General features: G+C 41.9%; 1 protein-coding gene across 1 annotated transcript; it reads right to left on the reverse strand.

Annotated features, from left to right (window-relative positions):
• On the reverse strand, positions 1 to 26,213 carry LOC140465724 (gasdermin-A-like). Its single transcript, XM_072561384.1, has 10 exons — positions 26,174 to 26,213; positions 23,435 to 23,659; positions 15,952 to 16,138; positions 15,117 to 15,268; positions 13,973 to 14,080; positions 12,916 to 12,951; positions 11,995 to 12,128; positions 9,608 to 9,806; positions 8,274 to 8,347; positions 1 to 653 (listed from the first exon to the last, which is right to left on the reverse strand). The coding sequence occupies exons 2-10, from the start codon at positions 23,646 to 23,648 to the stop codon at positions 384 to 386; spliced, it is 1,374 nt and encodes a 457-aa protein (XP_072417485.1). The 5' UTR covers positions 23,649 to 23,659; positions 26,174 to 26,213; the 3' UTR covers positions 1 to 383.
• Between the last annotated feature and the right edge of the window lie 1,165 nt (positions 26,214 to 27,378).

Genomic DNA, 27,378 nt, shown 5'->3' on the forward strand with positions numbered 1-27,378 from the left:
AACAAGCTTTATTAAAACAGGTTTCAGGTGGTACAGCAAAGTGCAGTAACATTCCCAACTTCTATCGCAGAGTGCTGCTTGAAATATGTACTTTACAGTTCTTCACAGACATAAGCAAGCGCAAAATGTGAAAAGCTTCTTTTGCCATCAACAAATTCTTAAAGAGAGAGAAAAGAGAATGAACTGAAGAAAGGTCACACTGGACGTGAAACGTTAACTCTGTTTCTCTCGCAACAGATGATGTGTTGGATTTTGATTTCAGCATGTGCAGTATTTTACCTTCATTCAAGGATAGAAACAGGATGCAGCCTTGAGTTAGCAGGGAGATAACTGGAAGGAGAAGGGGTAAATCGTCAAGGAATATGGCTGACCAATGTAAATCATTACTTGTTTACTCGGTCATCTATGGCTTTAAGAACACTCAGAGCAGCAAAGATGGAACAGAACATATCTTCATTTCTGTCCTTCATTTCACATGAGATTGAAGTGTTTTCTCTCTTCAGGTGAAATCCAAATTCTTCCAGGATCCTCTGAGTTATTTCAAACTCGCTCTCTGTGAACTGAAGGGCCAGAGTCTCGAGAGTCTCCTCAACTGGGTTGTTTTGCACTTGAAATGTGGAACATTTGAAAAATCTTTCTTCAACCTTTTCCACCTGAAAATCAAATTTGAACAAAATCTTTTAGTTTGTCTTCTTTTATTCTGTCTTCAACCTGTTCCATTAAAAAGATTGTCACAGTATTTTGTACTGATCGTATCAATCATACAGTATATAAACTGCAGAGCAATTAACTAAAGACAAGGAATGGGTAACGCAGCATATAACTTTCCTTCTCCTTAGAAGCTTAAAGGGTTAACAGTGGGATGTTCCAATGATCTGTGCAATTAATCATATCCTTGTGAACTGCCATCCCTGCTGTGATAGTTTGCTCCTTCCCTGTTGTGCACTGTTGCAAGATAATTCTATAGGTGCCAGTAGCTTTTGAGTGTCTCCCTCAGAAGCAGATTTTTCATAATTTGGATGTTAGATTAGATTACTGACAGCGTGGAAACAGGCCCTTTGGCCCAACAAGTCCACACCGACCCTCCTAAGAGCAACCCACCCAGACCCATTTCCCCCTTCACCTAACAGTACAGGCAAATTAGCATGGCCAATCCACTTAACCTGCACATTTTTGGACTGTGGGAAGAAACCAGAGCACCCAGAGGAAACCCGCACAAACATAGGGAGAACGTGCAAACTCCACACAGACAGTTGCCTGAGGCAGGAATTGAACTCGAGTCTCTGGCACTGTGAGGCAGCAGTGCTAACCACTGTGCCACCTTATTGAGCTGGAAAGGGTTCAAAGAAGATATACAAGGATGCCACCGAGGCTGGAAGGTTTAAGTTATGAAGAAGAGGCGGGATAGGCTGAGACTTGATTGCCTAGAGCTAGCAGACTGACATTATAGAGGTTTATAAAATCATGAGGGGCATAGGTAAGGGGAATAGCCAAGGTCTTTTCCCCATGGCAGGGGAGTCCAAAATTAGAGGGCATCAGTTTAAGGTGAGAGGGGAAAGATTTAAAAGGGACTTGAGGGGCAACTTCTTCACTCAGAGGGTGTTGTGAAAATGGAACGAGCTGCCAAAGGAAGTGGTAGAGGCAGGTACAATTTCAACATTTAAAAGACATTTGGACAGGTACACAGATAAGAATAGTCTAGAGGGATATGGGCCAATCACAGTCAAATGGGACTAGTTCAGGAATCCTGGTCGGTATGAACGAGTTGGGCCAAAGGGTCAGTTTCTGTACTGTGTGACTCAATGAATCTAATTATCTGCGGAATTCGTGACTGAATCTATATCACAAAATGTCTAAATGCATGCACACATGTGCACGCACCTGCATTTACCATCCAAGAGGTTCCAGCAATTCAGAACAAGAATTCTGATTGATTGAATTTCATTCTCTCTTGCTTGGGACACACACAAACCAAGTCTGAATGTTGTATCACAGTTTTGGTGAGATGTGGACAGTTGCAGCCTTTGCACAGGACCTTATACTGGAGTAGAGCGGTGCTGGAAAAGCACAGCAGTTCAGGCAGCGTCTGAGGAGCAGGAAAATCCAGGACCTTATACTCAGAGTTGGGTGTTTCAGTTCCGTGAAGAATGGAGAATAACATGGTAAAGCAACAAGCATTGCTCAGACAAAACAAAAAGTGGGTCTGGAAACCAGAAACAAAACCAGGAATCCCTGGAAAAACTCAGCATGTTAGGCAGCATCTATGGAGAGAAAGTAAAATTGACATTTTGGATACAGTAGCCCTTCTTCAGAACTGACTGTAGCTAGGAAAAGTTGGTACATGATGAAGATGAGTGGGGAGTAAGGGAAGGTTACATGATATTTGGAAATAGAGTCCAGAGAGAGAGAAAAATACGGCAGAGAAAGGCATGTCGAAAGGTCAGCCTGGGAGAATGAATAGCTGCTAATGAGGACCATTAGGGCTGACGATGGGTTGTTGATGGGAGCAGCTCGTGTGATGACAGGGCCCGGACTGTGGGGTTTGGGGTGAGGGCATGCGAGAAGATGACAATCTCTAAAACTGGTGAACACGATACTGATTTCAGAAGGCTACAGGGTCCCCAAACAGAAAATGCCCAGATTGTACTGAGTTTCACTGGAGCAGTGCAGCAACACTGAGCCAGAGATGTTGGCCAGGGAACACTGTGTGTTGAAATAGCAGAACTACTCCTTCACAGAACATCTACATTCTGACTGTAGAAATTATCCTGAGCTTCGGGTTCCTTGCTAAGAGAAAAATATCCTCTTCATCTTTGTACAAAATGGGGGGCCATTCACTCTGAGCTAATACATTCTGGTACGAGATTCTCCCATGAGGGGAAACATCCTCTCTGCATTGACCGTGTCAAGTCTCCTAATATTCTTCTATGTTTTAATAAGGTCTCCTCTGATTCTTCTAAATTCCAATGAGTACAGGCCCAACCTACTCAGCATCTCCTTATTTAAAAAACCCTTTATTATCCAGTTTTTGAAGAAATAACAAAGAGGACTGATGATGGCAGAGTGGTGGACATGATCTATATGGACTTCAGTAAGGTGTTTGACAAGGTTGCCCATGGGACACTGGTCAGCAAGGTTAAATCTCCTGGAATACAGGGAGAACTAGCCATTTGGATACAAAACTGGCTCAAAGGAAGAAGACAGGGTGTTGGTGGAGGGTTGTTTTTCAGACTGGAGGCCTGTGACCTGTGGAGTGCCACAAGGATCGGTGCTGGGTCCACTACTTTTCGTCATTTATATAAATAATTTGGAACGTGACCATAAGAGGTATAGTTAGTAAGTTTGCACTTAATGTCAAAATTGGAGGTGTAGAGGACAGCGAAGATAGTTACCTCAAGTTACAACAGGGTCTTGATCTGATGGGAAAATGGGCTGAGAAGTGGCAGATGATGTTTAATTTAAATAAATATGAGGTGCTGCATTTTGAGAAAACAAATCAGAGCAGGACTTATACACTTAATAGTAAGGGCCTAGGGAGTGTTGCTGAACAAAGACACCTTGGAATGCAGGTTCATAGCTCCTTGAAAGTGGACTTGCAGGTAGATAGGATAGTGATAATGGTGTTTGGTATGCTTTCCTTTATTGGTCAGAGTATTGAGTACAGGAGTTGCAGCTGTACAGGACATTGGTTAGGCCACTTTTGGAATATTGCTTTGCAATTCTGGTCTCCCTACTATCAGAAAGATGATGTGAAACTTGAAATGGTTCAGAAAAGATTTACAAGGATGTTGCCAGGGTTGGAGGATTTGAGCTATACGGAGAGGTTAAATAGGCTGTTTGCCCTGGAGCGTTGGAGGCTGAGGGGTGACCTTACAGAGGTTTATAAAATCATGAGGGGTATGGATAGAATAAATAGACAAAGTATTTTCCCTGGGATGGGGGGCATAGGTTTAGGGTGATAGGGGAAAGATATAAAAAAGACCTAAGGGGCAATTTGGTAATGCAGAGGGTGGTACGTGTATGGGATGAGCTGCCAGAGGAAGAGTTAGAGGCTAGTATGATTGCAACATTTGAAAGGCATCCGGATGGTATATGAATAGGAAGGGTTTGGAGGGCTATGGCCAGGTGCTGGCAGGTGGGACTGGATTGGGTTGGGATATGTGGTCAGCATGACGAGTTGGACCGGAGGGTCTGTTTCTGTGCTGTACATCTCAATGACCCAGAATCAATCCAGTGAACCTTTTCTGGACTTTTCCAATGCCAGCATAACCTTCCTTAGATAAGGGAACCAAAGACATTCACAGTATTTCCGGTGTGGTCTGATTAGTACCTTGTATAGCTTTTGCAAAACCTTACTTTTATGCACTAGTCACTTTGAAATAAAGGCTAATGTTCCATTTCCTTCCCTGTTACCTGCTGAACATTATGCCAGCTTTTTGTAATTCATTCAAAAAGATACAGAAATCTCTCTTCCTGCAGTCTTTCCCCATTTATATAATATTCATCACTCTTCTTTTTGTCAAAGCGCATAACATTATTTTTTCACATTTTATTCAATATAAGTCTTTTCCCACTCACAATCTGTCTCTAGCCCTCTGTAGACTCCTGTTTCATCCTCACAACTTGCCTTACCATCTTTTTTCGAGTCATCTTCAATCTTGGCTACAGTACCTTCCCTTCCCAAGTCATTAATATATATTGTAAATAATTGTGGTCCTCCACTGGGTCCCAGTGACACTCCACTAGTTACAGATTGCTATCTGAAAATGCTTCCTTTACTCCAACTCTCTGTCTTCTACTGGTTAGCTAATTCTCTAGCCATGCTAATATACTACTCCTAATACCATGGGCTCTTATCTTATTAAATAGCTTTATGACTGGTACCTTATTGAACACTTTATGAAATTTCAAATATATTATACCAACTGGTTTCCTTTTATCTACCCTGCTGTTATCTCTTCATATGACCTTCGGGCATAATTTCCCCTTCATGAATCCATGCTGACTCTAATACATTTCATTACACCCTTTATAATAGGAATCTAACAGTTCTCAACAACAGATGTTAAATTTCCTCACTTTTAGTTACCTGCTTTTAGTCTCCCTTCTTTTTTTAATAGAAGTGTTACATTGCCAGTTTTCCAATCATCTGGGACCTGATCCAAAAGATTCTTGATTTGGAGATGCCAGTGTCGGACTGGTGTGTACAAAAATCACACAACACCAGGTTATAGAACTATGTGAGATTTTTAAAAAAGGGTTCTTGAAAGCTTCCTACCTGTGCATCCTCTACCTATGCAGTTATTTCCTTTAAAATCCTAAAATGAATCCAATCAAGCTGAGGAGAAATATTGTTGTTTATTCCGATTAGTTTCCTTAGCTATTCTTTATTACCATCCACCTTGACTTTGATGAATTGTTATTCTCAGAACGCTACATTGACTATGAAGTCTAATGTAGTGTATTTCATAACTCTTCTGCCATTTCTGAGCTCTTCACTATTATCATAGAATCTCTACAGTGGGGAAAAGGCCCTCTGGCCCAAGTCCACACTGACCCTCCAAAGAATATCCCACCGAAACCCTTTACCCTATGTTTACCCCTGACCAACACATCCCTAAACACCATTAACTATCTAGCATGGCGAATTCACCTAACCTGCACATCTTTGGATTGTGGGAAGAAACCGGAGCACCTGGAGGAAACCCACGCAGACACGGGGAAGAAAGTGCAAACGCCACGCAAGCAGTCACCTGAGGCTGGAATCGAACCCAGGTCCCTGGCACTGTGAGGCAGTAATGCTAACCACTGAGCCACCATGTCACCCCAGCCTTTGGCCAACTTCATTCTATGTGGGACCGATGTTCACTCTGACCCCATTTTTCCTTTTTATATATTTCAAGAAGCCCTGACTGTCTGATTCCATGTTACTTGATAGTTTGCCCTCTTCCTTTATTTTTTCACTGTTTGATTTTTGGTAGATCTTACCCTTCTGAGAATCCCTCTCCCTCACACATCAGAGGTATATCTGTGCTGTGAGTCACAAACTATTTTCTTAAATATCTGCCAGTGTTCCTCAACTGTATTTTTTGCTAAACTCCTTTTTGTCATTGTAACTAACCCCATTCCTGATGTTTGTGTAAGGAACATAGAACATTACAGCACAGTACAGGCCCTTCAGCCCTCGATGTTGCGCTGACCTGTGAAACCAATCTGAAGCCCATCTAACCTACACTTTTCCATTCTCGTTCATATGCCTACCCAATGACCATTTAAATGCCCTTAAAGTTGGTGAGTCCACGACTGTTGTAGGCAGTTGTTCTATGACCCTACCACTCTCTGAGTAAAGAAACTATCTCTGACATCTGTCCTATATCTATCACCCCTCAATTAAAAGCTATGTGCCCCCATGCTAGCCATCACCATCCGAGGACAAAGGCTCTCATTGTCCAAACTATCTAAGCCTCTGAGGATCTTATATGTGTTAATGAAGTCACCTCTCAACTTTCCTCTCTCTAAAAGAAACAGCCTCAAGTCCCTCAGCCTTTCCTTGTAAGACCTTCCCTCCATACCAGGCAACATCCCAGTAAATCTCCTCTGAACCCTTTCCAAACCTTTCACATCCTTCCTATAATGTGGTGTCCAGAATTGTACACAATACTCCAAGTGCAGCCGCACCAGAGTTTTGTACAGCTGCAGCTTGACCTCCTGGTTCCAAACTTCAATCCCTCTACCAATAAAAGCTAACACACCGTATGCCTTCTTAACAACCCTATCAACTTGGGTGGCAACTTTCCAGGATCTATGTATCCAGACACCAAGATCTCTCTGCTCATCTACACTACCAAGAATCTTAACATTAACCCAGTACTCTTTATTCTTGTTGCTCTTTCCAAAGTGAATCACCTCACACTTTTCTGCATTAAACTCCATTTGCCACCTCTCAGCCCAGCTCTGCAGCTTAACTATGTCCCTCTGTAACCTACAACATCCTTTGTCACTATCCACAACTCTACTGAACTTAGTATCATCCACATATTTACTAATCCATCCTTCTATGCCCTCATTCGGGTCGTTTATAAAAATGACAAACAACAGTAGCCCCAAAACAGGTCCTTGCAGTACACCACTAGTAACTGAACTCTAGGATGAAAATTTCTCATCAACCATCACCCTCTGTCTTCTATCAGCTATCCAATTTCTGATCCAAACCGCTAAATCACCCTCAAACCCATGCCTCCATATTTTGTGCAATTGCTTACCACTGGGAACCTTATCAAATGCTTCACTGAAATCCATGTACGCCACAACTGCTTTATCCACATCGATCTGTTTTGTCAGCTTCTTATGTAACTAAATAAGGTGTATGAGGTACAACCTACCCTTCACAAAACCATGTTGACTATCCCTAATCAACGTATTCCTTTCTAGATGATTATGCTACCTATGTCTTATAATCTTTTCCAATATTTTACCCACAACTGATGTAAGGTTCACTGGTCAATAATTACCAGGGCTTCCCAGAAAATCCAAGGATAAGTCCAATCCAGCCCAGGGAACTTATCTATTTTTACACTTTTCAGAAATGCTAACATCTCCTTCTTGTGAAGCTCAATCCCATCTGTTCTAGTAGCCTGTACCTCAGTATTCTCGACAACATTGTCTTTTTCTAGTGCGAGTACTGACAAAAAGTGTTCATTTAGCACTTCCCCTATCCTGTCTGACTCCACACACAACTTCCCACTACTATCCTTGATTGGTCCTAATCTTATGCTAGTCATTCTTTTGTTCCTGGTATACCTATAGAAACCCTTAGGGTTTCCTTGATCCTATCCGTCAACAACTTCTCATGTCCTCTCCTGGCTCTTCTCGCTCTCTCTTTAGGTCTTTCCTGGCTCACTTGTAACTCTCAAGAGCCCTAACTGAGCTATCACATCTCATCCTAACATAAGCCTTCTTCTTCCTCTTGACAAGAGATTCAACTTCCTTAGTAAACCATGGCTCCCGTGTTCAACAATTTCCTCCCTGTCTGACTGGAGTATAGTTGTCAAGGATCTGGAGTAGCTGTTCCTTGAATAAGCTCCACATTTTAGTTGTGCCCATCCCCTGCATTTCCTTCCCCATCCTATGCTCCTAAATCTTGCCTAATTTATTTGGGTCCCCAAAATGTTTCTGACCCTGGTGACCCTTCAGGAATCAAATCTGTCTGTGTCTCTCTGTTCTCTTATTGCACATTCACCTGAGATGAAATAACACAAAAGTGTATTCCTTACCAGCTTTAGTTGTCTGGGTATAATCTTCATCTCAACACTAGTAGCCAGTAGGGTTAAAGTGTCAGGATTCAGTTCTGAAAGGAACCAGAATAATTCAGAGCACTTTGCTATGATGGATCCATTGCATTGTACATTGAGGATTGAGCAATAACAACAAAAACATATACCTTTAAGAAAGTAAATTGATGCAAAGCACTTCAGAGAATTGATTGATGAACAGCAAATTGGTGCAAAGGATGGTGTGAAAAAGAGAATGAAATTGGGGAAATAATAATCACAAGTTTTGTGTGAGTTCAAGTTGCAGTTAGATTATGCTGTTTTAAGGCTATTGGTTTTCATTATATTGAGGAGAGTTTGTGTATAATTCAAGGTCAGTTTGATAGTAGTTGCTGCATTTTGTGTGTTCACTGGCTGAAACCATTGCTAGGCTCCTGTAAAATTGGCTAACTGTCCTATTTCAGGAAGAATTTTGCATAAATGTGGATTAACATGTGTGTGTGTGTCTCTTCCTCTTTCTGTCTTAACAATAAGAATTTAAAAATTTAAGGACAAAGTTGGGGTAAGATTACTGCTCTCTGATTATTGAAAATGGGGTCAGATCTCTTAAATACATTTAAGAACGTGCTAGTAAACGTTTAGCCTATTATAAATCATTTTATATTCTTGATCAGGAGGGGAATCATGGGTTATGGGAAAGAATAGGAAGTGAACATGAAGCAGGAAGTTCGGCCATGATGCTATTGAATGGTGGTGCAGGGTAATGGGGATGAATGGCCTGCTCCTGTTCCTCTTTATTAGGATTCTCATGGTTAAACCAGATTTGATACTTTCCTGGATTTAGACTCCATGACATTTCAAATTGATCATTGTTAGTCATCGTTTTGCAGAAGTCTTGTGTTTTTCTTTTAGTCATTCATGAAACGTGGCTGTCTCTGGCTGGGCCAGAATTTATTGTCCATCCCTATCTACCCTTGAGAAGGTGGTGGTGAGCTGCCTTCTTGAACCACTGCAGTCCGTATGCTATAGGTTGAGCCACAATGCGCTTAGGGAGGGAATTCCAGGATTTTGACCCAGCAACTGGCAACATATTTCCAGTCAGGATGATGAGTGGCTCGGAGAGGAAATGGTTACCATCAGCTATTTAGGACTAATGAAAACAATGTGCATTTATATAATGCACATTGGAAGAGGGAGATATCATCCAAAGCTTAGTCAAAGTGGTAGTTGCTAGCAAAGTCTAAAAGAAATAGAGGGAGGAGGAAAGGGCGAGAGAGGGAATGCCAGAGGACCGAGACAGCTGAATAGATAAGGCAGTACGTGTCAAAGCAATATACCATTGAGTGACTGAATGAAAATGTTTACAGTCTTTATGACTTCATTCTGATGGGGTGTCAAGCTGAGGGGCTGTCCCGGTGGATCAACCTTCCGAATTCCCAACAGATCCAACAGTTTCTCCACACAGGCTCTATTCTCTTCTTCCATCAGCCCCAGGACTTGGAGGTCGGGCTGGAAACCTTCACATATCTGGTCAAGCTGAAAATGTTGAGACATGGACGAGGTAACATCAGAAATAGTACACAGTGACAAGGGACGGTATGTCAGGAATTGGTATGCTTTCCAAATTCAGACTTGAAATGCTGGCAACCTGCATTCTCTAATGAGATACTGTATTGACTGATGCAGAATCAAGCTTCCCCAATCTTGCCAAACTAATGTGATTTAGTCCTACTGCTGTCATCCCTAATGAACAGTTATCTTCTTTGTCAGAATGTTAAAGGCATTTGTGTAAAATCAAAAATCACACAACACCAGGTTATGGTCCAACATGTTTATTTGGAAGCACTAGCTTTCAGAATACTGCTCCTTCATCAGGTAGTTGTGGACTATAACCTGGTGATTTTTAACTTTATCCACCCCAGTCCAACACCGGCTTCTCCACATCATGTGTAAAATCAATTTGACAGTGGCAACTGACAAAAATCCCACAGGCTAGAATTGTTCAGAGTTTGACATTAAACTTGCCTAATGAGCCCTGAGAATGTTAGTAGTGATAGATGAGAAAGGGAAATCTTGTAGAGACAATAGGAACATTCTTCCAAAAATGTAGCTGAAACACAAAATTGAGGATAAGGTAGAGGTAACATTACTCTATTAGATATCAAATTTACACAGCAGTGAACCTGTAAAGAGCAGTTACACAGCTCATCAGCACCTGCACAGACAGAAACTGAGATCCTTTGGCATTGCATCTGAACTCACAAACAGAAGAAAGGCCTGAAACAAATTACTGTCATCTGCTTTGCTTCAAAATCACACTGTAAGGAACTAAATGGGTCAAATGGGAGACAGGGGATGGTCATGAAAGCCAATTATGATTTCCGTGAAGGAATCTAATGGCTTTTTAAACACAAACCAGAGCTTTCTCAGTTTAGTGACCACTAGTAGTTTAGGAAGTTGCCAGGCATGGGAGCTGAATTCAGATCTTGGTCAGAGTTGGGTATTAGGAGTGAATGGTGTAGGTTTTGAATTAGTGAAATGCAATTGTCTAAGGTAGGTGATCGAGGAGTGACGATACCAACAACTTATTCTGGAATTCCCATGTAGATGCAATGGTCAAGAAGGCACTTCATCACCTTTACCCCCTCAGGTGCCTCAGAAAATATGGCATGACCATAAGCACCCTCACCCACTTTTACAGATGCACCATTGAAAGCATTCTGTCTTGGTGCATAATGGCCTGATACGGCAACTGCTCTGCCCAGGACCATACAAAACTACAGAAAGTCGTATGCACAGCCCAGACCATCATGGAAGCCAACCTTCCATCCATGGACTCCATTTGCATGGGTAATTGCTGCAGAAAGTCTGCCAATATCATCAAAGACCCTGTAGTACTTTCTTTTTCCATCAGGCAGAAGATGCAGAATCTTGAAAACACGCTCCAGTAAGTTCAAGAACCACTTCTTCCCTGCCAGTATTAGACTGATGAATGGACTCTCTAACTTCATTTGGAAGTAGTAAGAACTTGGCAATCCTGCTGCATGATGGGATACTTGACCAAGGGAAAAGGTATCTTGGCTCTCAGGTTCACAGCTTTAGTGAAAGAATACTGCTAGAGATAAAGACTGAGGTTGTGTAGTTATAATTTGACAAAATATAGGGAGTGTATCTTTGGCTCGTTATTTTCTCCGTCCTTGAGCAACATCAAACAGCAAACATGATAGCTGCAAAGTGCTTATCGTTATCTTGAATTATTGCAAAGTGTGGAATGTAAGCAAAGTTGTTTGTATCATTGTATATAGTATAGGCTGACTGTTCAGCTCGAGAGAGTGTTGAGACAGAGACAACTGTGGAGCCTCTCCGTAAATTCATAAAAAATAAAACTTCTTGAAGCAAGACTCAAAGTCTCAGACTAAGTAATTTTCTTGCCACTTCAAATAATGTTGGTCTTGCCTAGCGCATGTCCTGTGTGATATAACATGTCCAAGTTTTATTTTGTCCCTATGAGCTGTATGTCCTTGCTTACTATAATCTGCCTGCACTGCTTGTAAGCAAAACTTTTCACTGTACTTAGGTACACGTGACAGTAAATCACATCAAATCAAATCAATTTGCCACAGTGAATCTCTTGCCATGATCAACCCGAGGAAGGGAAATGATAACCCACAAAAATGTGGCTTGCCAGCACAGTCAGTAAATTTACAATTGAGAAGGTACGAACCATTGTCACAAGAACAGGAAGGTTATCACGGTTACCAAGAATCTGAAGGAATGTGTTGAGGAATAGCTGGCTCACGTCCTTCGACAGTTTGGTCAGTTCTGTGAGGGGAATCTCAGGTGTCTGGTATAACGATTCTAAAAGGAAAAATGAATTACTATTGACATTTCAAAAGACAAATTGTTCATAAAATCCAAATAATAATCCAGTGAGTTCGTGCCCTGTTTACCCAAAGTGCAAAGGTAATTTTTGGTTCTGCATGTATTATAAATAATGGATTGAGATTTTTAATAATAATAACATGATTGAAAGAGCAAGGATTAGACATAGTAAGTAATGCTCTGCTCCTGGATGGGTATTTACTCACTTTCTTTAATTCTGATTCCTTCTAAAATATAGAATGGCTGCACGCGTCATTCATCTGAGTGAAAGTGTTCACATTGCATGGGAGCATATTCATTTCAGAGCAACTTTCTGAGAATTGTTTGGAGAATTGTTTGGAAATGTGACCTTTAAAATGTGATAGGGAAATAAGAATCTACTTGGTGGGAGAGGGGGAATTCCCAGTGTGACTCATGGGGAAATTGGAGTCCCATAAAAGCAATGGAAGCTCCACCCAATGTGCATTGGACACAGCATTTTTATTGTATTATAGACTTAATTACTTACAGTAAAACATTTATATGGTGAAGCAAACTGCTAATATTTTTGATTAAAAATGCCACTTTCTGAAAAAGCAAACATGAAGATTGACTCTTGTTGCATTGCAAGGTAAAGGAAATCAGTAAATGCTACATTACCTTCACTGGCCACCATCTTTTTCATTTGTTATTGAACACTTCCTTGACATTGAGATATAGTTTGGATATGTGACATATTTACAATCACAAAACTGGAGCATTAAGAAATAGAAAATTAGTTTACCTAAGTGGCTTCTCAACCAATCATCCCAAACTATATCTGAAAGAACAAAGAAAAAGAAGTTTCAGATTTTTAAACCTCTTTAATTGGGTAACTGATGATATACAGATGGATTGGCAGAAAATAGGCACATGGCCAATTATTCTGTCTTCTTTAGTTCTCCACTTTTCTTGCTATCATGCACTGAACAGCCAGAAAAAAAAATAAAAGTGACAATTATCTTTACATACTCAGAAAACTAACCTATACATATTTTTCAAAAGTAATTCTCAGGCTGTATTGGTAAGCCTAGCATTTATTGCCCATCCCAAGACACCCTAAGAAATTGGTGGCAAGCTTTCTGGTTGAACTATTTCATTTTGTTGTCTGGAAGGTGCTCTCACATTGAAGGTGGATAAGGAGTTGTAGGACAGCTGGAATATATCCAAATTGAGACCGTCTGTGATTTGGAGGTGATGTTCCTTCCTGCTGTCCTTGTCCTTGGCAGATGATGTAGTGTTTAGAGTTGCTGCTGAAGAAACCAGGCTGAGTTGCAGATAGTGTGTACAGAAGCTGGGGTCCACAATTGGTGGAACAGGTAGATGTATAAAGTGATGGACGAGACCCCGGTTAAATGGACAACACCCCCATGGAGGGTGTTGAAGCTCATGTGGAACATTGGAGATGTATCAGTTCAGGCAAATGGAGGGTATTCCACATCACCTTTTACTTGGCTTGTCAATAGTAGATATGTTTGGTAGCGTATTAAAAGGTGTACAGAATACCTGAGTTGCTTGGTTTGTCTGAATTGATCTAAAATTCATCTCAAAGCTGACTTACTGGAGGTGTTAACAAACTTGTTTAAATGTGAAAAACTATGAAATGTAGTGAAGGAGGGAGAACCAATTTTAGAAAAGCTTCTAAATGTGGCTAGATATAAATCCCAAGTTGACATTGAATATTGAATACACATCGATGGGACAAGTAGCTGAAGAATGTTTAATTAGCCATTGACAAGGCAATTTTCTCTTTGAAAAGTCTACACTCAGCTCTCTGTTTTCCTTTCTTCCCTTTTACATACCCACTGTGTCATCCTCTGTTATCCTCAGTTTTGAGACTTTGAATGCAATGGTAGTTCCAGCGCGGAAGGATAAATTCTCCTTTGAACGTACATCAGCTCCTGCTTTAGCCTAACGCAAGAAGGAAAATGGTAATACTTAATATTGCAAAGCAATCATTGTGAGTTCCCAGGAAAATCAACATTATTAAGCAGGGTTTAGAAAAGACTTACTAAACTGTAACCAGGAATAAGAAGCTTCATTTATCTGACAAACTAGAGAAATGGGGAATGTTATAGTGAATCATTCTGAAATGAAACATAAAGGGGAATGGTTGCTACAATGTGGAATGCAGCATTCCAGCAGGAACAGCAGCCAGATAAAGAACTGTCAGAACCAATCACTGGGAAAAATATCAGAGAAAATCTGTCATCTCAGTGATGCACTGCTTTTCACAACTAACAATAATAATGGACATAAACTGTTAAAGAACAGATAAAAGTTTTACCTCGATGGTTAAAGTTGTGTTAGATCGAAAATTAACAAACTTTGAGCCATTTCTCAATTTCTTTGAGAAACCCATCTGACTTGCCTTATTCTTTCATAATTTTATTTTAGTACCTTTTCTCAGTCTGCAAATGTTACTCAATCAGGAGTGAAATGTTAAAATTTATTTTTGTCCTGATTCTGTTTTTTTCACTTTTGCCAGATTGTACTGTGCATCGGGAGAAGATGGGCGTCACCGACAAGATCAGCATTCACTGTCCTTCACGATTCACTGACTGGTTTGTTAGGCCATCTCAGAGGACAATTAAGAGTCAAGGACTCTTAATTGCTGTGGATCTACAGTCACATATAAACCAAATTGGTCAGGGACAGCAGGTATTTGTTCCTAAAAGACGTTTGGGAATCAAATGGATTTTTAAAAAAGTCTGGTAATTTCATGACCACAATTACTGTCATGAGTTTATTTTCCTTCAGTTTTTAATGAACACAAGTTAAACTCCTCAACAGCAATGATAAGACTTGAAGTCATGGCTTCAAATCACGTTATCCTAAAGTTTTCAAAGATAATGAATTCAAAATCTCAACCACATTATATTTACATATATATTAACATTGCAAACATGTTAGTTATGACTCAGTGATACAGCACAGTTATACTCCCCTTGATTATGTCAGTTGGGACTGCCACTCCTGCCTTTGCCTTGAAAAGGCTATTTAGATCACATGGTCTATCTGTTTCCACCACTTCTGATATGACATAAAAAATATCTCCAGGCAGGTTTTTCACAAAGATGTGTCCTCTGTCAATCTTCCTGAGAAAGATGGAAGGAAAACAACAAAGGGTTTATCTGTTCCAGAAAAAAATATGTTCATAAAGAAGGAGATGATATTACTTTAACTTTGAAAACCCACGGCCATGACAGTGAGATTCCCCTTCCAATTTGAAATGTAGTGCAATTTCAAACTCATGCATCTAAATTTGGATTCTTGTGGCACAGTGATCATGTCCCTAGCTCTGAGCTAAAGGGCCTGGGTTTAAGCACCACCTGCTCTTGAGGTACATTGCAACATGATTAAAAATATGGATTATGAACACTTTATGGAAAATACAAGAAACTTTGTGTCTACATGAAATGCTCAGAACAGTATTGCAGTATGGCCCCTGGTAGAGATTCAGAGAGGCAAAGGCTGCTTTGATCTAAACCAACAAATTAAGACATTTAAGATTATTATAACAATAGTCAGCATAAGAGAAACATAGTTCATAAAGTGAAACACATTCCAATAATAATTACAAAATACATGATAATGGATATAGGTTGATGGTAAATTCAAAACTAAATCCATATTTGAGTCTATAAAAGGCTGCTATTACACACTACTGTCTGACACCCAGCAGAGTTTGGAGTTGAGACAAACTGGAAAAATGTCCTATTACAAAACCCTCTTTGTTTCCATGTGCCAGTTACTTCACTTGGGTTTGAGATAAAAGTACCTGTCCTTAGTAGCCTCAAGCAGCATCTTTTCAGAGATTACTCGCTTCTTCATTTCCACAGTCGATATGATGTCAGCCACGCCACCTGATGCATGCACTCCTGCATCGACAGGACACACACTGGCATCCACGCCACCAGAAATGGACTTGCTAGCTCCATAGCTGCAAAACTTTGAGCTTTGCAATCCTAGAAAAAAAATCAAGCTTGAATATTCTGTCTCTCTCTCTCTCTCTCTCTTATTCCCCCGATATTGTGTGCTTATGGATGTTTAGATAATGATTATCTGGGAATGCTCTTTTGATGTTGACCGCACTCTCCCGCGTACTCCTAGCAAATGTCTAGGCTATCAACAGCAAAAATGGATGAACTCAGTTCCAGACTTACCAGCCAGAGGGAATTGAGGGACTGTTGTGTGCTCTACTTCATAGAGACTTTGCTCACCCCTGCCATTCCCGACTGCCCCCAACAAGCTGATGGGTTCTCCATTCATCGTATGGATTGTACAGGGTCTTTGGACAAGGCAAAGGGTGGTGGGGTATATTTCCTGATCAAAACTTGATGGTATGTGGACGTAACAACCCTGGCAAGTCATTGCACCCCAGACCGACAATACCTTACAGTAAAATGCTCTCTCTACTACCTATCCCAAGAGTTCATCTCCACCATCCTGACAGCAGTTTACATACCACTCTGTGTGGATGTGAAGAATGTCCTAGACATGATTTACACCATCGCAAACACTCCAGAGATGAAATTTCCCATGGCCCTATTCATTGTGGCCGGCAACTTTAACCAAGCCAACCTCAAGAAAGTGCTGCCAAATTACCACCAAACATCTCCTGCCCCACCAGAGGACCCAACATCCTGGATCACTGCTACACAACCATCAAAGATGGCTACCATCAAAGGTTCCACCCACGCTTTGGAAACTCAGATCATAGCTCTGTTTTCCTCCTCCCAACTTACAAGCAGAATCTGAAATGGGAGGAGCCTTCACAAAAGGAAGTACAATGCTGGTCCAAGGCTGTGGAAGACCATCTCCAGGACTGCTTGGAATCGGTGAACTGGACTGTGTTCAGGTACTCAGTGGAAAACCTAGACAAGTATGCTACTGCCCTCACAGACTTCATTAACAAATGTGCGGATGGCTGCATACCAAAGAAGACAATCCGAGTGTTCCCTAACCATAAACTTCGGATGAATGAAGAAATCCACTCCCAGTTGAAGACCAGGCATGCAGCATTCAAGTCAGATGATGCAGACCAATGCAGGAAATCCAGATATGACCGCTGCAAAGCCATCAGGGATGCCTGTACATCTCAATGACTCTAATAAGCTGAGTGGAATATGCACATAATAGAACAATCCCGATATATTTTCATGTATACCACACCGAGCAGATTTGAATTTATGAAGCTCAGTTCCCTCATTTGACTGTGCTGGAATGTGAATGGCTCATTACTAGGAAATGCTAGGAAAGGCTAGGAAAAACCTGGCATAGCACAGAAGTTGGAAGATGTTTGTGTGCGAGAGAGGGAGAAAACATTCTTCTGTAAATTACATTCACTGAATGAAGGGTTCAATGGACAGAGAGAGAGATCGACAGACAGACAGACAGGACAGAAGCGAATGGAAATGAACCCTTTATGGTCTGACTTGAGTGAACACTGGCTTGTCATGGATTGAATGTGTGTGTTGTTCCCTGGAGCTTGAGATCCGGGAATGTTATGAACTTAGTTGCATTTGGGAATCCAAGATGATTTTAAAAGAAAAAGCCATTTTGTAAGACAATGGTACTGGCCATGTTAGCTGAGCGAGATGATCCCATGACCTTTTCCACATAGTTTAAACTAGTCTCTCGTTATGATGCACTAGCCAAAGCAATTGACCATCTGGCCTGGCTTGATCCAGGATTCCCACTTTGATGTCCATGTAGCGTAATTAGTCAAGCATACACAGACCTGTCAATGAGTTTCGTTTCCTCTACAAACTTTTGCCACTTTATTGCTGCTTATCAGATTAAGGACATGTGGCGTTTTTGTAATTTTAATACCAAATTCTGTAAAAAGACAGCTTTTTTACAGCAACCAGGGGAGTAGCCTGACAAAGCACTTAGGGGTAAGAGCTGGCACCCCTACTCTGCTAATGATTTCAGAACCTTAGCTCACGCCTGGCTTGTAGGTATCTATGTTATAGTGTAACATTGATGCCATTGGTAAATAAAAGTAATAACTTAAATTAAACTGTATGTAAGAGTTTAACATTCCAGACGACCGCAGAGTATGATCTCCAGATGAACTAAGAGAGACTTACAGATCGAGTCCATCAGGGATTCTCTGAGCCATCTCGAATAGGTACTTTAACAAGATCATTGACTTTGGAAAGAAAGGAGGAGAACACGCCTCCAACTGCGACAACGGAACTGAAGTTGAGAGGATGAACAACATCATGAGAACCAACAATCTGTCCTGGATTCCCCACGTAGACGCAACGATCAAGAAGGCACAACAATGCCTCTTCTTCCTCAGGAGGCTAAGGAAATTTCACATTTCCGTAAGGACCCTCACCAATGTCTACAGATGCGCATTGAGAGCATACTGTGTGGGAACATAACAGCCTGATACGGCAACTGCCCTGCCCAGGACCGTGAGAAACTACAGAAGGTGGTGTGCACAGCCCATCACAGAAGCCAACCTCCCATCCATGGACTCCATTTACGCAGCTTGCTGTCGCGTAAAGACTGCCAGCATCATCAAACACACAGTACACCCAGGTATTGCTCTCCTCCAACCTCTTCCATCAGACAGAAGATACAGAAGCCTGAACACATGCATGAGCAGCTTCTTCCTGGCCATTATTAGACTGATGAATGGACTGCAGCCTCAAATAATGCTGATCTTGTGTAGTCCTGTCACCTGCATGCTTCTAAGTCTTTTGATGTATACATCCTTGACTACCATAACATGCTTGCAATGGTTGTAATCAAAGCTTTTCACTGTACTTCAGTACATGTGACAATAAATTAATCAATCAATTCTACATGGAGATGGCCCTGAGTGAAGGACTGAGAAGCCCCAACAACTGTCCTGCAGTATAGAATTAAACACCCTCTGGAGGACAGAGATTGATGGAACACATTTAATGGAAACAAATTTGATGAAGAATTTTGACTTCATACTGCTGTGTAAAAATCAGCTCACCACCCATTACCTGGTTTTTATCTCCATTTAATCAATAGAAATGGAACTGGAAGGGATGTTCTACACAGTGGTCTAAAATCAAAATGACTCTTGGCATGTTCAATAAACTTCTGTTGGCACTGTCACTGATCATATTGATTAGTAATGATATTGTCTTGGATGCTCAGTGATGAGAAATTAAAAGGAATTCTCTTCATAGTTAGATCCAGTCACATTTCACTGCAGCAGCAGATCGGAGGAAACACTGAGAGTGATGTCATAGAATCATGAAATGGTTAGAATCAGAAAAAGGAAGAAAGGAGCTATTTGGCCCATCTTGTTCGTGCCGACTCAAAGACACTCAGATGCCCTTTCTAATCCCATTGTCCTGCACACGGCCAATAGCAGATGCAGATCCAGGGACTTTTTGAAAGAATTTAGGGTCTCTGCCTCAACCTCCAACAGCGGATTCCAGATAACCATCATCCTCCAGAAATAAAAAATTCCTCACATTCCCCTCTAATCCTCTGCCACTTAGTTTGAATTGATAACTCCCGGTGTTTGAACTCTCTACTAAGGGAAACAGGTTCTTCCTGTCTACTCTATCTCTCTACCTATCGCATTTCCAATGCCCCTCCCCCAAGTCCCTCCTCCCTACCTTTTATCTTAGCCTGCTGGACACACTTTCCTCATTCCTGAAGAAGGGCTCATGCCCGAAACGTCGATTCTCCTGCTACTTGGATGCTGCCTGACCTGCTGTGCTTTTCCAGCAACACCTTTTCTACTCTATCTCTCCCCCGCACACTCTGTATACCTCAATCATGTCACCCCTCAACCTTCTCTGTTCCAAGGAAAACAATCCCAACCTCCCAAATCTCTCCTCATAGCGACAGTTCTCCAGCCCTGGCCACATTCTAATAAATGTTTGCTGCACTCTCTCCAGAGCAATTACATCCTTCCTGTAATGTGATAACCAGAACTGCACAATACTCCAGTTGTGGTCTCACTGGTGTCATATACTGATTCATCATTATATCCTTACTTTTGTATTGTATGTCTCTTCCAATAAAGGATAGCATTCCATATGCCTTCTTTACAATTTTATCCACCTGTCCTGCTACCTTTAGGGACCTGTACACTTGCACATCAAGATCTTTCACTTCCTCTACCCCTCTCACTATATTCCTGTTTATTGCATATTCCCTTTTACTGTTTTGATCTTAGTAAATGCATTACCAGAACTGAACTCCAAATGCCATTCTCTGCCCACTCCACTGATCCAACCATATCATTTTGGAGATTATCCTCTACACTCTCCACTGCATGGCAATTTTTTGTGCCATCTACAAATTTCCCAATTGTGCCCCCTACATTCAAGTCCAAATCATTAATGTATAAAACATACAGCAGGGGTCCCAACATCACTTGAAACACCTTTCCATTCCATTGACCGTTATCCTTTGTTTCCTGTCACTGGCAATTAAGGAATGTTCTGTTCTATTCGAAGCCGACTTTGGATCCAGTTCAGCACATTACTCTTTATCCCATGGGCTTTTACGTTTTTGACCAGTCTGCTATATGGGAGCTTGTCAAATGTCTCACTAAAGTCCAAGTATGTAATATCCACTGCACAACCTTCACTGATCATCCTTGTCACTTCCTCAAAGAGTTCAATCAAATTTGCAAGACATGACCTCCCCTTAACAAAGCCATGCCAACTACCCCTGACTAGTCCATATCTTTCTTAGTGACAGTTTATCCGATCTCTCAGGATTGATTTGAGCACTTTGACAACCACTGAAGTAAGACTAACAGACCAAGAATTATTTTTGGCATTTTCATCTTACCATTTTTAAACAATAGATCCAAATTTTGCATTCCTCCAGACCATTGGCTTTGTCTCATGAAGATTTGAAAATAATCCTCAGAGCATCTGCTATTTTCTCCCTGACCACTTTCAAGACCCAAGGGAACAATACATCTGATCCTGGCAACTTATCCATTTGCGAGGAATCCAGTGGTGGAGGTGGGCACAATTGCAACATCTAAAAGGCAATGGGATGGGTATATGAATAGGAAGGGTTTAGGGTGATATGAGCCAGATGCTGTCAAATGGGACTAGATCAGATTGGTCAGCATGGACAAGAAGGGTCTGCTCCTGTGCTGTATGACTATGACTTCCTTTCTCGTTATGATTATTTTGACCAATATTTCACACTGCTCCTCTTGCATTACTATATCCACATAATCCTTTTCCTTTGAATATTCAGAGAGGAAAAATAATTTAAAATTCTTCCAATATCTTCTGCATCTTCACACATTTCCTTCTTCATCCCTGATAGGTCCCACTTTTTCCTTAACTATCCTTTTGCTCTTTATCTACAGATAAAACATCTTCTGATTTTCCTTTACCTTGCTTTCTAGATATTTTCACTTTCTCTCTTTGATTTCCTTATTCTTTTTTTAATTTGATCCCTGTAGTTTCTATACTCCTCCAGGGTAAGTGAAGTGTTGTGTTGAGTTTGTGTGCACAGCAGGCCATTAGACCCTGTACCATTTTTCCCACTGTGGCTCGAAACCTCAACTTCTTCAGTTTTCTGTCTCAAGACATTGATAGTTTAACAGAGTTACATAAACTCTTTACAAAACAACATTTTTGAATTCACATCACTGGCTCATTTTTCTATCCCGTTTGTGTGTCTGTGTTATCAACAGTCCCCTAGTCAAGAGATTTGGTGAAAGAGCTACTTCGGGGCATCGTGATGATAACTTGGAGCAGTGATACAGCGACACTGGTTAAATGGCTTATCCCAAATTGAATGGTAAAGATGGAGAGCCTTGATTTCAATGTGTTCATTCGTAGAATGTGCCAATGTGTGCATCACTGGCTAGGTCAGCATTTAGTGCCCAGAAGGCAGTTAAGACTCACAAGAAACCTAATTCTAAATCTAAACGGCATGAGTGAATTAAATGAGCTTTTACAACAATCAATGGTTAGATGGTCGTCACTAAGCTAACTATGTTTTAATTCCAAATTTTAAATTGGTCTTACATTTGCCATGGCAGGATTGTGACTAAAAGGGTGGCATGGTGGCTCAGTGGTTAGCACTGCTGTTTCACAGCACCAGGGAGCTGGGTTCGGTTCCAGCCTCTGGCGACTGTCTGTGTGGTGAATGCACATTCTCCCCGTGTCTGCACGGGTTTCCTCCCATAGTCCAAAGACGTACAGGTTAGGTGTATTAGCCATGTTAAATTGTCCATAGGGTTAGGCGCATTAATCAGAGGGAAACGGGTCAGGGTGGCTCACTCTTTGGAGGATCAGTGTGGACTTGTTGGGCCAAATGGCATGTTTCCACACTGTAGGGAATCTAATCTAATAGCTCGTCCAAAATTAGAGGGCACAGGTGAGAGGGAAAGATTTAAAAGGGACCTAATGAAGAGCTTTTTTATGCAGAGAATGGCGCATGCATGGAATGAGCTGCCAGAGGAAGTGAAGGGGCTGGTATAATTACAACATTTAAAAGTGACAAGCTGGATGAGTACATGAATAGGAAGAGTATAGAGGGATATGGGCCAAATGCTGGCAAACTGGATTAATTTCAGATATCTGGTCCACATGGATGAGTGGTTTCGAAGGGTCTCTTTCTGTGCTATACAATTCTATAACCTTATCACTCTGAATTCCACAATTCACCATCCACCACGGTGAGACTTGAACCATGTTCTATGAACATTAACTTGGGGTTGTGGATTACTAGTCCAATGGCATCACGGGCTGCCCTTATGATGGAGAACCCAATGTTCTGCAACACCGTTCTACTGGGGATAAGCTAGTGTCCTCTGTGATAGTAAAACTGAAATAAACAGGAAAATATTACAGCAAGGCACCAAAGTGAAAACACAGCTTTGCTTGATCAAATTGACCAGCATGAAGAAGGGGTAGTAAGAGTATAAAACAACAGCTTAAACTGCCATGTAGATGGTAACTAGAAAACATATAAAAGAGGAAGGAGATAGCAATGTGAAAGCAATAAACTGGGATCCAGCTTGTGACTTTATGTCAGGAACCTCGAGAACAGAAGTGATCTTTGGATCAGAGCCTGACCATCCCTTTTTATGAGGTAAAAACAATGACTGCAGATGCTGAAAATCAATGTTGCTAGTGTTCTGTACAAGGAGTCAGGTGTGTGCATTTGTGATTCTAATCAACAGTGTGATTTTATTAGTATTGCTTCTGAGTATTTATCTGATTACTCTGTTTCACTTTGTGCAGAAAAATATTAGTAAAAAGCAAATCAGTTACCAATGTCTAAATCTTTGCCATCCTTTAATATTTCAGCCAGTGTGATGGATGTCGGGATGTATTTGGCTTTTTTGAAAAATAAAATTCCCTCCTTTTTCCTGATGATGTACAGGGGCTTGAAGTCATCGGAAAAATAGGGACTTACGGCAGGAATCAATGTGCCACCATAAGGGTCAATTTCTTTCACGATTTTCTGAGTTGCTTTGTGAAACATGATGTAAAAATCTACAAACATAAAATATGAATTAATTTATAATTATACATTGAAACTGAAACAATAAACTGGGTTAGAATGACATCGTTGTGAGAGCATTAGACATCAGTGCTGATGTTGGCCATTCGGTACATTGGGTTTGCTCCACAATTCAATGAAATCATGACTGATCCAATAAATCTCAAATGCACTTTACTGTTTTTTTTCCCAAAACCCTTGGTTCCCTTAAATGAATAAACATATTAATATTAGCTTATTAATTTAATATTAGCATCCCAACCTCTACATGGCTCTGCAGTAAAGAATTCCACAGATTCACAACCCTTTGAGGGATGAAATTCTCTTGATCGTGATTTTAACTGGATGACTCTTTATACCTTCTTGTCCTAGACTCTGCCACAAGGGAAAACCCCTGGTGGTCACCTTCCACCCTACAAACCTTTGCATAATCCAAATCATCCGCCGACATTTCTGCCACCTCCAAAAAGATCCCACCACCAGGGATATATATTCCCTCCCCACCCCTTTCCGCCTTCCGCAAAGACTGTTCCCTCCATGACTACCTGGTCAGGTCCACACCCCCCTACGACCCACCCTCCCATCCTGGCACTTTCCCCTGCCACCGCAGGAACTGTAAAACCTGTGCCCACATCTCCTCCCTCACCTCTATCCAAGGCCCTAAAGGAACCTTCCACATCCATCAAAGTTTTACCTGCACATCCACTAATATCATTTATTGTATCCATTGCTCCCGATGTGGTCTCCTCTACATTGGGGAGACTGGGCAACTCCTAGCAGAGCGCTTTAGGGAACATCTCCGAGACACCCGCACCAATCAACCAAACCGCCCCGTGGCCCAACATTTCAACTCGCCCTCCCACTCTGCCGAGGACATGGAGGTCCTGGGCCTCCTTCACCGCCACTCCCTCACCACCAGACGCCTGGAGGAAGAGCGCCTCATCTTCCGCCTCGGAACACTTCAACCCCAGGGCATCAATGTGGACTTCAACAGCTTCCTCATTTCCCCTTCCCCCACCTCATCCTAGTTTCAAACTTCCAGCTCAGAAGTGTCTCGTTGACTTGTCTGGACTTGTCCGACCTGCCTATCTCCTTTTCGACCTATCCACTCCACCCTCTCTTCCTTGACCTATCACCTTCATCTCCTCCCCCACTCACCCATTGTACTCTATGCTACTTTCTCCCTACCCCCACCCTCCTCTAGCTTATCTCTCCACGCTTCAGGCTCACTGCTTTTATTCCTGATGAAGGGCTTTTGCCCGAAACGTCGATTTCGCTGCTCCTTGGATGCTGCCTGAACTGCTGTGCTCTTCCAGCACCACTAATCCAGTATTTAGTTTTCAGCATCTGCAGTTATTGTTTTTACAAGGGAAAACAACCTTTCCACATCTACTTTGTCAAGTCATCTAAGTATCTTATATGTTTCAACAAGCAGAGACATTCGCAACATTTAAGGCGGACCTTGATAGACACATGAACGGGATGCAAACAGAGGGATAGAAACTGCACATGGGCAATATTTAGTGGGTTTAAATAAGGATTAAGAATTGCTGCAGGCCTGGTGGTGGTGGTGGTGGAGGGGGGGGGGGGGTGGGGGGGGGGGGGAGGGTCTCTTCCTATGCTGTATTGTAAAATTCAAATGTAATACATTCTCCTTTATCTATCCTGTTGATTACCTCTTCAAAGAATTTGGATAAATTTGATAGACTGTAACAGTTACTAATGCATACACAGAAAGCACAACAGTGATTTGGCTATTTGGCCCAACAATTCCACAATGACCCTCTGAAGAGTAACCCACCCAGACTCACTCCCCTACCCTAATGTTCTACATTTACCCTTAATTAATGCACTTAATCGACACATCCCTGAACACTATGGGCAACTTAGCAAGGTCAATGGTAGATTGCCTAGTGTTCAGTGATTTAACCAGGAGCTGGGGCTGGGGCTGGGGCTGGGGGGGGGGGGGGGGAAGGGGGAGTTTTTCTGGGGGGGGGGGGGTGGGGGGGGCGAGGAGTTTCCTGGAGCTGGGAAGGTCCTGTTTCACTCCCTCCCTCCCGGTGAGTGACAGGATCCATCCCCCGCGGGGACCCCAAAGGAAATTCCATCGGGAGGCAGCTCAGGGCGGCTCCGGGATCGGGATTGGGATCAACTTTCACAAACTTCACAATTTTCACAAACTTTAAAGAGCCTTTCCTGACTGGAGCCGGGGGAGGGGAGCTCGGGTGGATCTCCCGGCGGTGGGGGTCTCGGTGGGATCTGGTAGATTCAGGTGGGCGGGACCAGATCCCTGGGATCCAGAGGCAAGATCCAGGGAAAGTGACCCCCCCACTCAGAGGAGGGGCTGTACCTCCCCCCGGGGGGTGGGGGAGGGAGACTGGGGGAAAGTCTGCAGCCCCAGGGTGGTGGGTGTTGTTGGGTGGGTGATGGGCTGTTATGGGGGTAAGGGAGAGGGCTCCCTGGATGAACACCCACCTCCTCATAACCGCAGCCGCAGTGAGTCTTACCTTTGGGTCCAGTCCTTCTGTCTCCCTCTCTCTGCCTCACGCTGGCTCTATTTAAAGGTTCTTTCACCCACCCTCCTCCCAGAGAGTCCCACCCCCTCAACCCCCACCGCCTTGAGATACAAGACGTTGTTCCATTCCTGTCTGAAATGTGAAAGATGGGGTGGGCGTTTCTCTACATTACAAATGTGACTACAATTCAAAAATGCCTAAATAATGTTTCCTTTAATTTCAAAAATACACTTCATTAAAAAAAAATCTCCTTATTTCAATACATTATCACAAAAGCAATTGGGTTCTGTACTGTTGCATATCAAGTAAATAAACAAAACTTTGGACTTTGACTCTCTCCAAAAATCTAAAGATACAGTGCTAAGAGATACAATTTAAAAATCACACAATAACTGGTTATAGACCAAGAGATTTAATTGGAAGCAGTGTTTCCAAATCAACTTGTTGGACAATAACCTGGTATTGTGTGATTTTTATTAACTTTGTCCACCCCCGTCCAAGACCAGCTCCTCCACATCATAGATACATATGTTGGATAAAGTGGCTAAATAACTCTTAAAATGCCCTGGAGCTCAGCAAGTCTGGCAGCATCAGTAAAGAGAAAGCAGAAGTAGTTTTGTGTCCAGTGACCGTCCTTTAGAACATTGGACTCCAAACGTCAACTCTGCTTTCCCTCCACAGTTGCTGCCAGACCTGTTGTGTTTGTCCAGCAATTTCTGTTTGTTTTCACCATCTGCCGTTGTTTGTATTAAAATGCTTTGGCATCTCCAGATATTGGGAAATGCACTCCCTAAATGCAAATTTACATTTTTCACTTCAAACTTGTCAAGGAGGAGTTTGGTTTCCTTATTCGAGTGGATATTAGATTAGATTAGATTACTTACAGTGTGGAAACAGGCCCTTCGGAAGCGGCTTCCCCAATGTCCTGTGCAATCTTAACATGATGTCCCAACTTACTCAGAGATCTGAGCAATGATGGCACGTGTGCGAAATACCTTCTTAACCAAGTCTGCATGTGGCATAAATATCAAAGAATTATGTACCTGAACCCCTCGGTCTCTCATTTCAATTAAACTATCCAGGACTCTACATGACAACTATATCTGTCTCCTTCTTGAAAACCTTGAATGATCGGCTTCAACCACTTTCTATGCCAGAGGATTACACAGGCTCACCAATCTCTGGATGAAGAAATT

Source organism: Chiloscyllium punctatum, chromosome 42 (genome assembly GCF_047496795.1).
Source record: "Chiloscyllium punctatum isolate Juve2018m chromosome 42, sChiPun1.3, whole genome shotgun sequence".
Lineage (NCBI taxonomy): Eukaryota > Metazoa > Chordata > Chondrichthyes > Orectolobiformes > Hemiscylliidae > Chiloscyllium > Chiloscyllium punctatum.

What these genes read in the sequence shown, in the direction of transcription:
- LOC140465724 (XM_072561384.1), bottom strand. Translation starts at nt 23,648, where the DNA reads ATGTTTCACAAAGCAACTCAGAAAATCGTGAAAGAAATTGACCCTTAT. An exon ending in CTTGAGGCTACTAAGGACAG is followed by an intron (nt 15,269 to 15,951) that starts GTACTTTTATCT and finishes CATCTTTCTCAG; the next exon opens with GAAGATTGACAGAGGACACA. An exon ending in TACCCAGACAACTAAAGCTG is followed by an intron (nt 654 to 8,273) that starts GTAAGGAATACA and finishes TTTGATTTTCAG; the next exon opens with GTGGAAAAGGTTGAAGAAAG.